Genomic DNA, 14,319 nt, shown 5'->3' with positions numbered 1-14,319 from the left:
TAATGTGGGGACAGATGGAATCTACTTCAGCCCCTAATGAAATATGGGTAGGATGGCAGAAGGAACAACAGTATCAGCACTTTAGAAGTTGAACAGTACATGACAGCAAATCCAGGAAAACCAATCTGAGGCCCATGCCAGAAGAGAAAACCAGCCTGTTTACAATTTGGAATACGCTAAAAGGCTCAGAGTTTGATGGCATGAGTTCACTCTGGGGGTGGGATAAAGGGGGAAGTGAAACAGAAGTAGCATCCAGATCCCCATCTGGCAGCAGCTCCCCCACCTCCACAGAGACTGGATGCTTATTCTCTGGAAAGAGTACAACAAAGCATTTCTGGATTAGAGGATATGTCAGGCACAGTTGTCAGGGGGACCTGAGATCAGAGGGATTAAGGTATACATACTGGATGCTGAGAACTCAGATCTCGTCTCTCATTTGGGCCCCAGAAAACTGTCAGCTAGGCCTTCAGGCAGAAGACTGTAGGAGTCTTCTCTGAGAAATTGGACTAGCCCAGAAGGAAAGACATAAAGAAAATTACATTGAGGGCTTCCCAATAATACAGCTCAGCTAGGGTTCACTATTGTGACACTCATAGCTGCAAAGCCCCCCACCCCCAACCCCACCCTCGCAGAGCTTTTGATCAAAATTGTATTGGAATACTCTATTTAAAGTATTCAGGATTGATAGCCATCGGAGAAAAGCCTCTAATATGATAAATACAGACCAAATAAACAAGCACAAACAAAGCAACTCATCGGAAACAAAAACCATACAAGGAAGATGAAAATTTCAGAGGAAAAGAAAAGTCAATCATTGTTAATATCTTCAGAGCACTAAAAGGAAATATTGTATCCATGAAACATAACTATATGTCTTTAAAAAAGAATACTGAAAGAATTTAACACACTTCTTGGAAATGAAGAATATGACTACAGAAAAATATTTATGAAAGGGTTGGAAGAATAAATATTAGAAAATCTCCCAGAAAATAAAACACAGAAAATTGGAGAGAAAAGATAAGAAAATTTAAGAACCAGTTCTAGGTGTCCAAGATCTAAGGACAGAAGTTGCAAAAAGAGAGAAAAGAAAATACGAATGAAAGAAAATCATAAATATTACAGAAAAACGTTCCCAACCTGAAGAACATGTATTTCCAGATTGAAAATGTCCAGTAAGCAACCAGCACAATGGATGCAAACAGACCCACACAAAAGCAAAATACTTAACATCAGAACATTGGAGACAAAGAAGATTCTACTGCTTCAAAGAGTAGAAGGGGGGAAAAAAAAGAGTAAGTTACACACAAGACTCAGAAATTAAAATGGCTTCAGACTTCTCAATGACAATGCTAGAAATAAGAAGATAATGAAGCAATGGCTTCCAATTCCTGAAAGAAAACTCACTCCAACCTACAAATAACAACAAGCTAAACTGAGTGTTCAGGTAGGATAAAAATATTTTCATGCATGTGAAGTCTCAAAACACTTGACTTCTCGTGCATCCTTATTAAGAAAGCTAACAGAAGACATGTTGGACAAGGCAGGTCCTGGGAGCACAGCGGAACACCAGCCGTGGACAGCAGGAGTGAGGGGCAGCAAGAAGATTCCAGGGCAGAGTCTTCAGGAAGGTGGAACAGTGAAGAATGTAGCTGGAGACTGGGGTTAACATAGTGATAAAGACGGAAAACCAAGCAAATACTCAGGACAATGCTAAGTACATAAAACACTAAGGAGACAATTACTAATTCCAGGGAAAAGAAAAAATTGTGCAGAAAAAGGAAAAAATTCGTTTATGACAGGATACAGTGTGAATAGTGTTTATATAGTCTTACAACGTAAATACTGAACATTAGCATAAGTAAAATGACAATGGAGCTACCTTGAAGGTGGAGAATTGGAAAGTATGTATGTGTGATACAAACAGATGAAACAATAATATATAGATCCTTTTATAATGAGCAATTAATACATAATACATCAAATCAAGAAGTAGTAATACAAGTATGTTATATAGAGATATGCAGGGAAATAGTGAAAAAAATCAGCTAATATTGTTGAAAGAGTTTGCCTGGGTCAAAGTAGAAATGGGAAGGGGTTCCTGGTTTTAGGTTTTTTGTTTTTGTTTTTTTTTTTTTAAAAAAAAGGAAATGGCCCATGTTAGAAAAGCTATAACCTCAGCTTTGGCCCAATTTTCCATGCCTTTACATATATAAATGGCAACATAAATGCTTAAAGCATTGCTTTTCTTTCTAACAGTCTCCCACTCAGCTACTCCCTATCGCCTACAGATTTGTTGCTTAGCCAGCCCCACCCCACCGCGGCCGGTGGGCATGCTGCACCCTTGGGGGACAACCTCACATCCCCACTGTCCTTTCAACCCCATACTCCTGTCCAGGTCTGAGAGCTGCTGCGTGCCACTTCTCTCCACATACCAGCCTTTACAGCTGCAAGTGGTGCTCACTGCATAAAGCCCTCATTGACCAATCGAGGCTCTCTAATCTCTCCATCCATACCTTTGCTTTTGACAACTTTGTAACAGCAGAAATGCATACTCACTGAACAGCATTCTTTTTAAACACCCTCATTTTGTTATGTATCCAATTCACATGTGTTTGCCTATATTTTATGACCCCTTTGATGGTCAGATGATCTTCTGCTGGTTTTCTACCTTCCACAGGGTCTAACCAGTGCTGGGTCGTTCCTTAACCTGAATTATTGAATTACACTGACATTGTGAGTAGTAAAACTCAGACACTGCAAATTAATAAAGCGTAGCTAGGTCATCAAATGGAGTTGAAATTATGGTTACTGGGTTACAGTGTTAAATCTATTTTGCACTCAGTTTCTTTAGATTTTGTATTCCAAGTCTTTTAATCCAATATTTATTTTTAAAATGATAATCCATTTATGGCACAAATGGTGGAAATGTTTTGCAGGCTCCTTCCAAAAAGCTCACTGTGCCAAAGGGAGCCTCTTATTCTGGGAGATTCGGGTACATGGATAATGAAAATAACATTCTGAAAACTGCCTTGAGTTAATAACCCACTCAAGAATGGTCAACAGGGGGGCACCTGGGTGGCTCAGTTGGTTACACACCTGATTCGGCTCAGGTCATGATCCCAGGGTCCCGGGATCGAGTCCTGTGTCAGGCTCCCTGCTCAGCAAGGAGCCTGCTTCTCCCTCTTCCTCTGCCCCTCTCACCCCTGCTCATGCTCACTCTCTCTCTCTCTCTCAAATAAATAAATAAAATCTATTTTAAAAAAAAATGCTACCCAAGAAAAATAAGTGGCCACGGATTCTTAAAAAAAAAAAAAATTGGTCAACAGGACATGCCTCCAATGACCCCCCCAAGAATGTCCAGCCATCCTCTCTCCACTTCCCAAATACATTCCTAAATTTCTAAATCATAATCAGAAAAGAACTGCTGTAGACTTCACCTCCTGAGATGGTAAATGAAAACAACACTGTTACCATGGAAACCAAAGGAAAATCTCAACTCCTACCTCAGTAAGACCTTCTCTTTCACAGAATGTCTGAGAAAAAAACACACAGGTCATCGTTTCTTCCTTCTTTGTAAAAAGAATAAAGTCTTTCCCAATCCTCATGGATCCACTATATTAAAAAACAAGAACATACTGGTTTACCTCTCAAACACTGAAAAGAAAAAATAGGCGGGCACGAAACTGTGTGCTGTAATGAATTGTTCTTTCATAGAAGTAACTCCCCTGTTTTGCTGACCCATCACCAAAAGGGTGAAAATATTATTTTTTTCCTCAAAGTAGAGCAGATGGATTTGAACCAATCTAGCTCCACACCCTTGCTTGAGACAGGGCAGCTAGAAATAAGGGGCTGTCCAGGACTCAAGAAAAGAACAATCATCTGTCCGTAGCAGGTGTCACATGGGTGACGATATACCCTTGTCCTCACCTTACACTGAGGCAGACTAATAAAATAAGCTGTGGACACATAATTACACCTGCAATAACATATGCTCTGAAAAACAAGAGAAACATAGAGATTCAAGGAAGCTCTGAAGTACAGGGCTTCTGCTTCCTGAGAGACAATTCATCCCCTATATGAGAATTAAATTTACAAATATTGTAAAGATTCAAGTCAGTTATCGGTATGGAAATCCCAAAACAAGGTAGGACTCTCCAGTTTATATATATGTTTTGAGCTTCACAAACCTATCATTCTGTATAAGGTTGCCTTTACATAAATATTGTTCCCAGTATCAATAATACATGCCTTAAAGAAAAAAAAAAATTCTCACCTTTTAAGACCATTACCATATTGCCCAATAAACTTCAAGGTTGATGACCGTTTCTTGGATGTTCCAAAGTAAATGATATCTGAAGCTTCCTCTATAATTGACAAAGACATATAGGTGGTTAGAAATTATGAATCATTGACACTGGCCACAGGTCCAGTTGTCAGGATGTCACACATATCTCAGGACATTAGGGCAAATCCATACCTCTTGGGTCAGCCCAGTGACAAGGATTCTTGTCAGGCTCCATGATCTCTGACCAGGATCTTAACTGTAATATACTGAAGGAGGTCAGACAGACCTAGCCATATGACCTTGGGTAAACAGAGTTTAAACTCTGAGTCTTAATTTCCTCATCTCTAAAAGGGAACTACTAAGACCTAGATCATAGGTTTGTTGATGAAGACAAATACACAAAAGGAGATCATCTGTTTGTGAAACCCTGAACACAGTACAGGCCACTTGATAAGTGCCAATAAATTATACGTGTTAAAATTATCTGGGGGCACCTGGGTGGCTCAGTCGTTGGGCGTCTGCCTTCGGCTCGGGTCGTGATCCCGGCGTCCTGGGATCGAGCCCCGCATCGAGCTCCCTGCTCAGCGGGGAACCTGCTTCTCCGTCTCCCACTCCCCCTGCTTGTGTTCCCTCTCTCACTGTCTCTCTCTGTCAAATAAATAAATAAAATCTTTAAAAAAAAAAAAATTATCTGTACCACTAGTCATTTTCCATGAATCTGGCCCTTAGCCAGCTCCATGGAAGACCAAGCAGGGCAGAATGGCTTCTGGTCTGACACTCCCTGGGGATGAAGGGCCACTTGTTCCAGACTCTCAGAGTCATTCTCCAGATCTCTCCAGGGCATTCGGAAATTCTAGAGAAGAATCATCTCAACTTCAAAATATATGTACCCCCAGAAACCAGAATGCTCCTAGGGACACAAGGAAAGATAGAAATGGGTCTCCCAGTTGGCCTACCTGAATGTGTGCTCTGGAACTCTGGAAATGTTCTGAAGACCAGTGTCAGTCTGTGTGCAGACATGCACACCTGGTGTGTGGTACGTAAGGGCTACCAGATACTCTGCTTATCTGAAGCCAACTGGACATTCTATCGCATGTTCTTATAAAGGGCTGGGTATTAGGTGAGGGTATCCATAATAACAACATTAGCTACCATTTACTGTTTAGTATATGCTAGGGACTATATTATATACTTTACATGCACTGCCTAGTCAATATTTATAACAAACCTACATAGTTGATATCATGATGACGATCTGCATGTTATGGATGAGGAAATTTAAGTTCAAAGATTATATGTAACATGCCCAAGGTGAAACAGCCTATGAATGCTACTGTAAGGATAACAATCCAAGGTTGTCAGAGACCATATTCCGTGGGGTTTTTTTTGTTTTTTTGTTTTTTTGTTTTATTTATTTGAGAGAGAGAGAATGAGAGACAGAGAGCACGAGAGGGAGGAGGGTCAGAGGGAGAAGCAGACTCCCTGCCGAGCAGGGAGCCCGATGCGGGACTCGATCCCAGGACTCCAGGATCATGACCTGAGCCGAAGGCAGTCGCTTAACCAACTGAGCCACCCAGGCGCCCAATTCCGTGGTTTTCAAAGCACATCTCACAGACTCCCACGTATGGTGGCCAGAGTTCTGGGCACAGGTATAGAACACTGACATGACCCCTGCCCATAGCAATTTATGTCATGATAGGAAAAACAGATTAGAAACAAATAAACAAGATAATTTTTAAAAGCATTAAGTGAAGAAAATAAAACCAGGATAAGGTGATAGAGAATTAACAGGAGTGTGGCCCTCAGACAGAATGATCAGGGAAGGCCTCTTTCGTAAGGTGACATCTGAAATGAGCTTCAAATGAAGGGCCAGCAGGTATGGCTGGAGTGTTATAAGCAAAGGAGTAAGTGCCATGAGAAACGGCCAAAGAGGTGGACAAAGGCCAAATAATGCAAGAAACTGGAAGCATTACTGGGCATATAAATTATATCCCAAAGTACAGAAAAACCACTAAGGGCTTTAAAAAGGGAAAGGATATGATGTGATTTATATTATAGGTATCTTTTTTTTTTAAAGATTTTATTTATTTATTTGACAGACAGAGAGAGAGCACACAAGCAGGGGGAGCAGCAGAGGGAGAAAGAGAAGCAGGCTCCCCACTGAGCAGGGAGGCCAATGCGGGACTTGATCCCAGAACCCTGAGATCATGACCGGAGTCAAAGGCAGACGCTTCACCAACTGAGCCACCCAGGCGTCCCGATTTTCCAATCAATGTTAACAGTAATTGTTCTCTCAACACTAGTAGACTTTTAAAAATAGTCCTGTATATGTCAGGGTGCCTGGGTGGCTCAGTTGGTGAAGCAGCTGCCTTCGGCTCAGGTCATGATCCCAGGATCCTGGGATCGAGCCCCACATCAGGTTCCATGCTCAGTGGGAAGCCTGCTTCTCCCTCTCCCACGCCCCCTGCTTGTGTTCCCTCTCTCACACTCTCTGTCAAATAAATAAATAAAATCTTAAAAAAAAAAAAAAATTGTCCTGTATATGTCAACTGAAGTATGAGTTCCTTCTGAAGATTTGAATCTGCCACTTTTCTGTGTTTTCATCATTTTGTTCATGGCTGTATTATAAAAGGAGCTGCTTCTTTTTCTTTTTTCTTTTTTCTTTAAGGAAGTGCCTTAGAATATATCAGATATTCTGTTATTTAAACATTCAGAAAAATGAACTAAATGGTCAGCCTAGACGTGAAAAACAAAACTGTTTTTTCATCATGATTTTCTCACAGTCTTCTTTCTCTTATTTAAAACTAAGGAACCAACAATACTTTGAGTCAAAATCACCTGGAAAAATCAAAATTATCCTGACAAAGTCAGAATGAGACCTGAGTAAGTGATTTCAGCATTTTCTAAACTTGCTAATAATCTCTGACTATTCATACCAAGGGAGCACTTCAGAGACTAGCAAGAAGACAACTGCTTTACTTTGTATTCTGAGCTTCCAGCAGTGATGAGCATCCTTTCCGCTGCTATAGAACAGACCAGAACTGTTCCCTATTACTTGAACTCCCCTCATGATTTTTTTAACCTAGTGGTCAAAAATCCTGTTTTGTGGGTCATAGACAAGTGTTAAACAAGAATTCAGGGATAAGCTATCCCAAATGAGTCAAAGCCCTTATCAGAGGGAATAATATTTCAATTTCACAGGATGCCTGGGTGGCTCAGTTGGCTCAGGTCATGATCCCAGAGTCCTGGGACCAAGCCTCACACCGGGCTCCCTATTCCGCGGGGAGCCTGCTTCTCCCTCTGCTTGCCGCTCCCCCTGCTTGTGCTCGCTCTCTCTCGCTCCCCCCCTGACAAATAAATAAACAATAAAATCTTCAAAAAAAAAGAATTCAATTTCACAGTAAACTGGTATTGTGCACCTACTGTGTGTTGCATTTTGGCTAGCCTTGAAGGTACCAAAAAAAAAAAAAAATCATGCAATGAATTGTAGATGTGTTCATTATGGTGAGAATAGTTGACTGAATCTACTAACCCTTTGAACATGCCGAGAAAAAACAAACCGCTAAAAACAAGGAGAGGTAACCTCTTCCTCAAGGTTAAGCAGAAAATTAAAAATAGCCTGAAGGCACTGGAAACTGCCTCAGGGCTCTTGCAAGCAATACCTGAAGGGCAAGCTCAAACAGTCTCAAAATCCATCCAGTTACCCCGCCTTTTCCATTCATTTCCCAGATGTTTTTTCTTTTTTTTTCTTTTTTTAAATTTTTTTTTTTTTTAAGATTTTATTTATTTGCGAGAGAGAATGAGAGACAGAGAGCATGAGAGGGAGGAGGGTCAGAGGGAGAAGCAGACTCCCCGCCAAGCAGGGAGCCAAATGTGGGACTTGATCCCAGGACTTCAGGATCATGACTTGAGCCAAAGGCAATGCTTAACCAACTGAGCCACCCAGGTGCCCATGTTATAAGTTTTTTTTTTTTTTTAAAGATTTTATTTCTTTATTTGAGAGAGAGAGAATGAGAGAGAGCACATGAGAGGGGGGCCAGTCAGAGGGAGAAGCAGACTCCCTGCCGAGCAGGGAGCCCGATGCGGGACTCGATCCCGGGACTCCAGGATCATGACCTGAGCCGAAGGCAGTCGCTTAACCAACTGAGCCACCCAGGCGCCCCTCCCAGATGTTTTTTCTTATAAGTAATCATACCTTCTTTTCATCTTTCTTGCAATATTTATCTACATTCCCTTTTTGTCTTGGTTTAGATGATTATAATGAATTTACTCTGTCAGCTGGAATATTTAAATCTAGAAAGTTCAACAATATGTTAAGTCTGGGGTTTATTTTCCCTTAATAGCTCCATACCTGTTTTTGCATAGATAGCTCAATTTATTTTTATTTATTTTATGGATTTTCTGTTTCCCCGAACAGCCAGTTAGGTATCTGGATAATTAACTTACCAGGGCTCATACCACATCCATCATCCAGGAAGCACAACATGAATCCACCCTGCAGTTTTTCATTATCCACTGTAAGAGAAAGCAGTTATTACTAATAAATATTGGCCTTAATTTGTTCATCAGAAAGTCATGCTGCTTACATAATTATCTGTCCTCCTCAAAGGCAGCCGCGGGGTGACAGCGTTAGGGCACAATGATGGCGCCCAGAAAGGTGTCCTGGCTACAGTTTCTCAGGACACTGCAGGGGGAAGACAGTCATGCACCAAGAAGGCTTTAAATTAACATAAAACCTCTACACATTAATAAATTATGTATACAGTGGGGCATGCCCTGCTCCTGGAATCTGACTGGCCTTTAAACTTCAGGTATTTTCCACCCTGGGGGCAGGAATAAAGGGAAATGGTGATGTGACCCCAGGATCCCTCCATCCCACTGATCCACCTTTATGCCCTTCCACCAAAGCACTAATTCTAAAGCCAATCCAGGCCATTCTTATTCAATTCCTCAGGCTCTCCTCTAAGTAGTTAATCCCCATAAGAGCCATTTGTTGTGTGCTTCCTAGTGGCAGCAAACATTTGCCTCTTGAAAATGCATTTGATTTTGAAAATGGCTATTCTGGTGATTAAGAGATATCATTAAGATAAGAGAAAATAATCTCTTGTTTAAAAAAAATGGAAGGGTGTAACTAAAACTAATGAGACTATAACGCTTAGTTTGTGATCTGGCTCTGAGAGGAATTGCAACATTTGGATCTGACTTCTACCACATCTCTCTCCCTCTCTCTCTCTCTCTCTCTTTTTTTTTTTTTTGATAATAGCTTGAGAAAGAGCTTACACACACAAACTGCCTATGTGTAAAGTGTACAATGGGATGAACTGTGACATATGTACATACCCATGAAATCATCATCACAATCAAGGCAGTGAACATAGCCATCACCTCAGACGTTTCCTCAGGTCACTCTACAGTCTCTCCCTTCTGCCCCTTCCATGCCCATCCCCCTACCCCAACCTCAGGCAGCCACGGATTTGCTAACTCTGTACCTATAATTCAGTTGTAGCACATTTGTTAAGTCAACTGTGTTCAACGGTCACACCTAAACTATATTTTAAAAGTTAAATAATGTTCAAGATAATCTATAAATACATATCTAAAATATGTACCTAAGTTTTCCGGGTTCATAATTTTATGGTCACATGCCCACTTCTAATCCCCTACCACCCCCACTAATTCCCTCCCTGTCTATAAGCACTTTGGATCTTCCCTACCATTTCATTTTCCCAGTTCTTCTCTCTGCCTCGTTGTCCGGAGTGCTTACCTCAACTCCTGTATCAGAATATTCCTCCCCCATTGTAGGTCTTCGCTCTGTGCAACCCCCACCTCTGGCAGAGGATGACATTCTCCGCTATTCAACAAGGGGAAACCAACTCTTGTGGAGTTCTTTGCACAGTGTGGTAGTTCTCAACCATGGCTGAACATTTTAACCGCACAGAGATACTCCAAATTAACTGGTCTTGGGTGAGGCTCAGGAATAAACATCCCCCCCAATTATCCTACTGTGTATCAGCACTGGGAACCACCTGATCCAAGCCTCATGTGGCTCTGCATAGATGCAACAATTGATTTTGCAGCTCTTGGAATAAAGTTCTCATGCAAGGAGCTTGCAGAAAGAAGGACATTTCTTTGGTGAATAGGTGAGAAAGACTCAAAATTCCCAAGAGATGTATACAGTGCTTACTTTTTCTATAAATCCTAGTGAAGGACTACAGACAATCACAGCCTCGAAATGTAATATTCCCCTACTGTCCACCCTGATGCTTGGCCTTACTTCAATTCCTTAAAACTAAGGATTCCAGATAAATTTCCATTATCTGTTAAATATGCATGTCCAAAACAAACCCCAGCACCTTCTCCCTCGTCAGACTTACTTCTGATGTTTCCTGTTCAATAAATGGCCATCACTCTGCCATTAAGCTTCAGCTGCCCAAGTCAAAAACCTCAGGATTGCCATGTCTTCTCAATTCCACCTCCTTAAAGCCTCTCAAGTCTGACCACTTTCTCTACCACCATGACACTGCCTTAGCTCAGGAAACCATCATCTCTCTTGTCGATTACAGCAACAGCGGCCTCACTCCTTGCTCACCCTAAGAGCAGAGCGCCGACCAATGTGCATTTCACAATAATTTTATGTGTCAACTTGGTTAAATTCTGGTACCCAGCTGTTCAGCCAAACATTAGTCTAGACGTTGCTCTGAAAACATTTGTGGATATAATTAACATTTACAATCCGTTGACTTTAAGTAAAGCAAATAACTTCCATAGTGTGGGTGAGCCTCATCCAATCAGTTGAAGGCCTTCAAGGCAAAGACTGAGGTTCCCCAAAGAAGCAATTTTCTGCATCAAGATGGCAACTCAGAAATTGCGCTTGAGTATCCAGGCTGCTGGCCTACCCTAAAGATTTAGAACTTGACACTGCACATCAACTCTTAGTTGGATTTCCAACTAAGCTGGATAAGTAAGTAGGGCCAGGTGCCCTACAGATTTCAACTGCATCAGCCCCCACAATCATGTGAGCCAATTCCTTAAAATCCCTCCCTCTCACTCTCCCCAAACGCTCTATCAATATCTACAGATGTAGACAGATACAGATACATATCGATATAGAAATACACATACATTGCTAGAGGGGAGGGAGGGAGGCAGATCATATCTGTCCATCTAGCTGTCTGTCTACCTCTCTGTCCATTTAGCTATCTCCTACTGGTTCTGTTTCTCTGAAGAACCCTGATGAATACACTCTCCAAGCTCACCTCGTCACTCCCTCCCCACACCCATACTGCAACCTTCCATTTCCACACAAATTTCTCTTTAACTAATCTTGAGCATCTCGAACATTTTTGCAACTCCGTCGGTGTTCTATGTTCTCTCCATATTCAAGCCCCTGCCTATCCTGCCCCTTTTCGCTCTCCACCCGATTCACCAGGCGGAAGCCTATTTCCCCTTTAGCTTATTAGATCCAGTAAGGTTCCTTCTTGGACACCTTCCTCATTCTTACACATCATCGGGCGCCCACAATGTGCATTTTCTTTGCAGTTTGTGCTTTCCGCCTGCTCATGTATCTCTTTTCTTTTCAAACCAGTGGCTCTTACTTTTTGAAACACAGTTGCCTCAGAGGTATGGTGAAAGCTAAGGGCCCTCCTCCCATGAAAGTGAAGATATACACCATATTTTCTACAGTCCCCCGCACTAGGATGCCAATTTCTTAAGAGCAGGCACTGTGTGTACTTAACACTTAACCCAGTGTCTGCCACTTGGTAAGCACTTAAAAAAAAAAAGCATTGAATGCAAATCCATGTTTACTAGAACCAATACATATGAACAGATAAAACAACAATGGCCAAACATGTTTAGTTTGAATTTTATACTCCTCCTTCCAGTTACCCGAAGAAAACTTAAGATTGGAAAGTAATTCAGGGGCCTCAGTAAATAATTTGAAAACTATTTATTTTTATTTATCCCCATATCAATTCTATCTATTGCTGCATAAGCCCTGACCTTGGCTTATTATTTTTTAAGAAAAAGCAATTTGCTAAGTTGATAGCCATATTGTGATTTGCTGCAATAAAACAATTTATAACATGAATAGGTACTTTTTTTATGAATAGGTAATATAAAACCAAAAATCTTAAGTTCAGTTTTTCACAAAACACATAACCTAAATAAAGAAAGAAGTGCCATTTTGAAGTCAAATGGCAAAGACTGTGTGTGTGTGTGTGTGTGTGTGTATGCCAAGTGCTAGAAAAAGTTAGGGAAATGAGTACTACCATGCCCTGCTGGTGTCCTGCCATAAACCCAAAAGAACATAACAAGTGAATTCCAATGACATTTGTTGTACTTTGTGATTTTGGATAATTCTTCTCAACCCTTCGACCCTTCATCAATATGTGTGCTCGGGAGGCACCTGGTGGGCTCAGTCGGTTAAGTGTCTGCCTTCAGCTCAGGTCATGATCCCAGATCCTGGGATCGAGCCCAAGTCAGGCTCCCTGCTCACTGGGGAGTCTGCTTCTCCCTCTCCCTCTGCCCCTTCCGTCCCCCCCCCCCCACCATGCTTGCTCTCTCGCGCTCTCTCTCTCTCACACATAAATAAAATCTTTAAAAATATATATATGCATGCTCTGACTGAAATGCAACTTAAATCTTTTCCCCTTCTCCATTTCTAGGACCACTGCCCTACTTCAAATTCTGACTAAATCTTCCGTAGGTCATTTCCATAGCCCCACACCCCTGCTATCCCTTCATTCACACTTCTACAGACCATCCTACATGCTATGGCTGGAGAAGCTTTCTTTGAAAAGGGCACATTTCTAATTTGCCAAATGACATTGCTCAAAATTCTTCAATGGTCACTGTCTATAGAAAAAAACCTTAGCATGGCATTGAAGGTGCTCATCTATTTGGCTCTAACAATTAGCTTTAGTCAACCTAGCCTACTCATTGTTCTCTGACTGCTTTTTCTCCAAATATCTACACAGCTCGCTCCCTCACCTCATTCAGGTCTTTGATGGTACATCACCTGGTTAGAGAAACTCTCCCTGTTCACCTCATGAAAAATAGTACACCCTGCCAATCGCTCTCTGTTCTCTTTTCCCACTTTCTTTTTCCTTTTAGCACTTTTCATTGCTTGGTGTATCATTTGTTCACTTCCTTATTGTCTCTCTCTCCCCCGTGAGAACGCACATTCCTGAGAACACACATTTAGTCACACATGTTGCTCTGTGCTCTGTCGCTAGCACCTGGAGTAACTAATTTGTTCATTCGTGACAGACACTCAATAAACTGTTACTGAATGAATGAATTTCTGAAATTGTCTATCTCCGTCCTCTTTCTCACAATAATTCCTCAGACAGGGATATTCTTTTTTTTTTTTTTACACTACTTGACAAAAACCACATCTATATTTTAGGCCCTAGCTCTTTAATATGAGATATTCTTTCTCTGTGTTCCTACCATATTTTGAGTCTCTCTTGGGCAAGAAACACTTATTCTATTTTACACTATCTGATGGGATATGTAAGGGAAGACCACTTCTTCTCCACTACTGGTATTTCCTTCCATGTGGAATGGAGTGCCATTAATATTAGTAAAGGGGCCCTTCTCTGTCCCTTGACTCACTTATCACTCATCTGACTGGTAATCTAGGGAAGAATCACCTAGGGAGGCTCAGTTCAGAGCTCTCCTGTTCCCTCTTGGGAGTGAGCTGCCTGCAGAGTGCATGAGCTCTGCTCCGCTCACTCCAGGCAGACCAGTGTTGAGGGGAAGCCTGACTCCACAGGTTGGGCGAGTATCTGATTCTGCGGTACGATCAGCAAAATCTGCCGGATTTCTCACACTAAGCTCCATTTTTCGACAAATGGAGCTGGCATTTTTGAATAATAAAGACTGACTAGCATTTTTGAATGAAAAATAAAGACTGACACTCTTGACCTTCTCAAACTTTTCAGAACCTGAAGAGTAGAAAGGGAAGAAGAGCATTCACTCATTATGTTTTCTCAGATGTCTCGAGATGTCCATGTCTCTCTGCCTTATGA

At 41.5% G+C, this 14,319-nt stretch overlaps 1 protein-coding gene across 1 annotated transcript in view; it reads right to left on the bottom strand.

Moving 5' to 3' along the window:
* Nucleotides 1-14,319, bottom strand: part of MORC1 (MORC family CW-type zinc finger 1) — a 170,427-nt gene that overhangs the window by 149,102 nt on the left and 7,006 nt on the right. Inside the window, exons 4-6 of the mRNA XM_034990914.1 lie at nucleotides 8,732-8,800; nucleotides 4,274-4,364; nucleotides 3,504-3,612 (exon numbers count right to left, since the gene is read on the bottom strand). Of these exons, the coding sequence (XP_034846805.1) occupies nucleotides 3,504-3,612; nucleotides 4,274-4,364; nucleotides 8,732-8,800 (269 nt within the window). The remainder of the gene's footprint in view (nucleotides 1-3,503; nucleotides 3,613-4,273; nucleotides 4,365-8,731; nucleotides 8,801-14,319) is intronic.

Source organism: Mirounga leonina, unplaced genomic scaffold (genome assembly GCF_011800145.1).
Source record: "Mirounga leonina isolate KUSES-001 unplaced genomic scaffold, KU_Mleo_1.0 Mir_115, whole genome shotgun sequence".
Lineage (NCBI taxonomy): Eukaryota > Metazoa > Chordata > Mammalia > Carnivora > Phocidae > Mirounga > Mirounga leonina.
The sequence above is the reverse complement of the archived record's forward strand: the minus strand, read 5'-3'. Positions and strand labels throughout refer to the sequence as shown.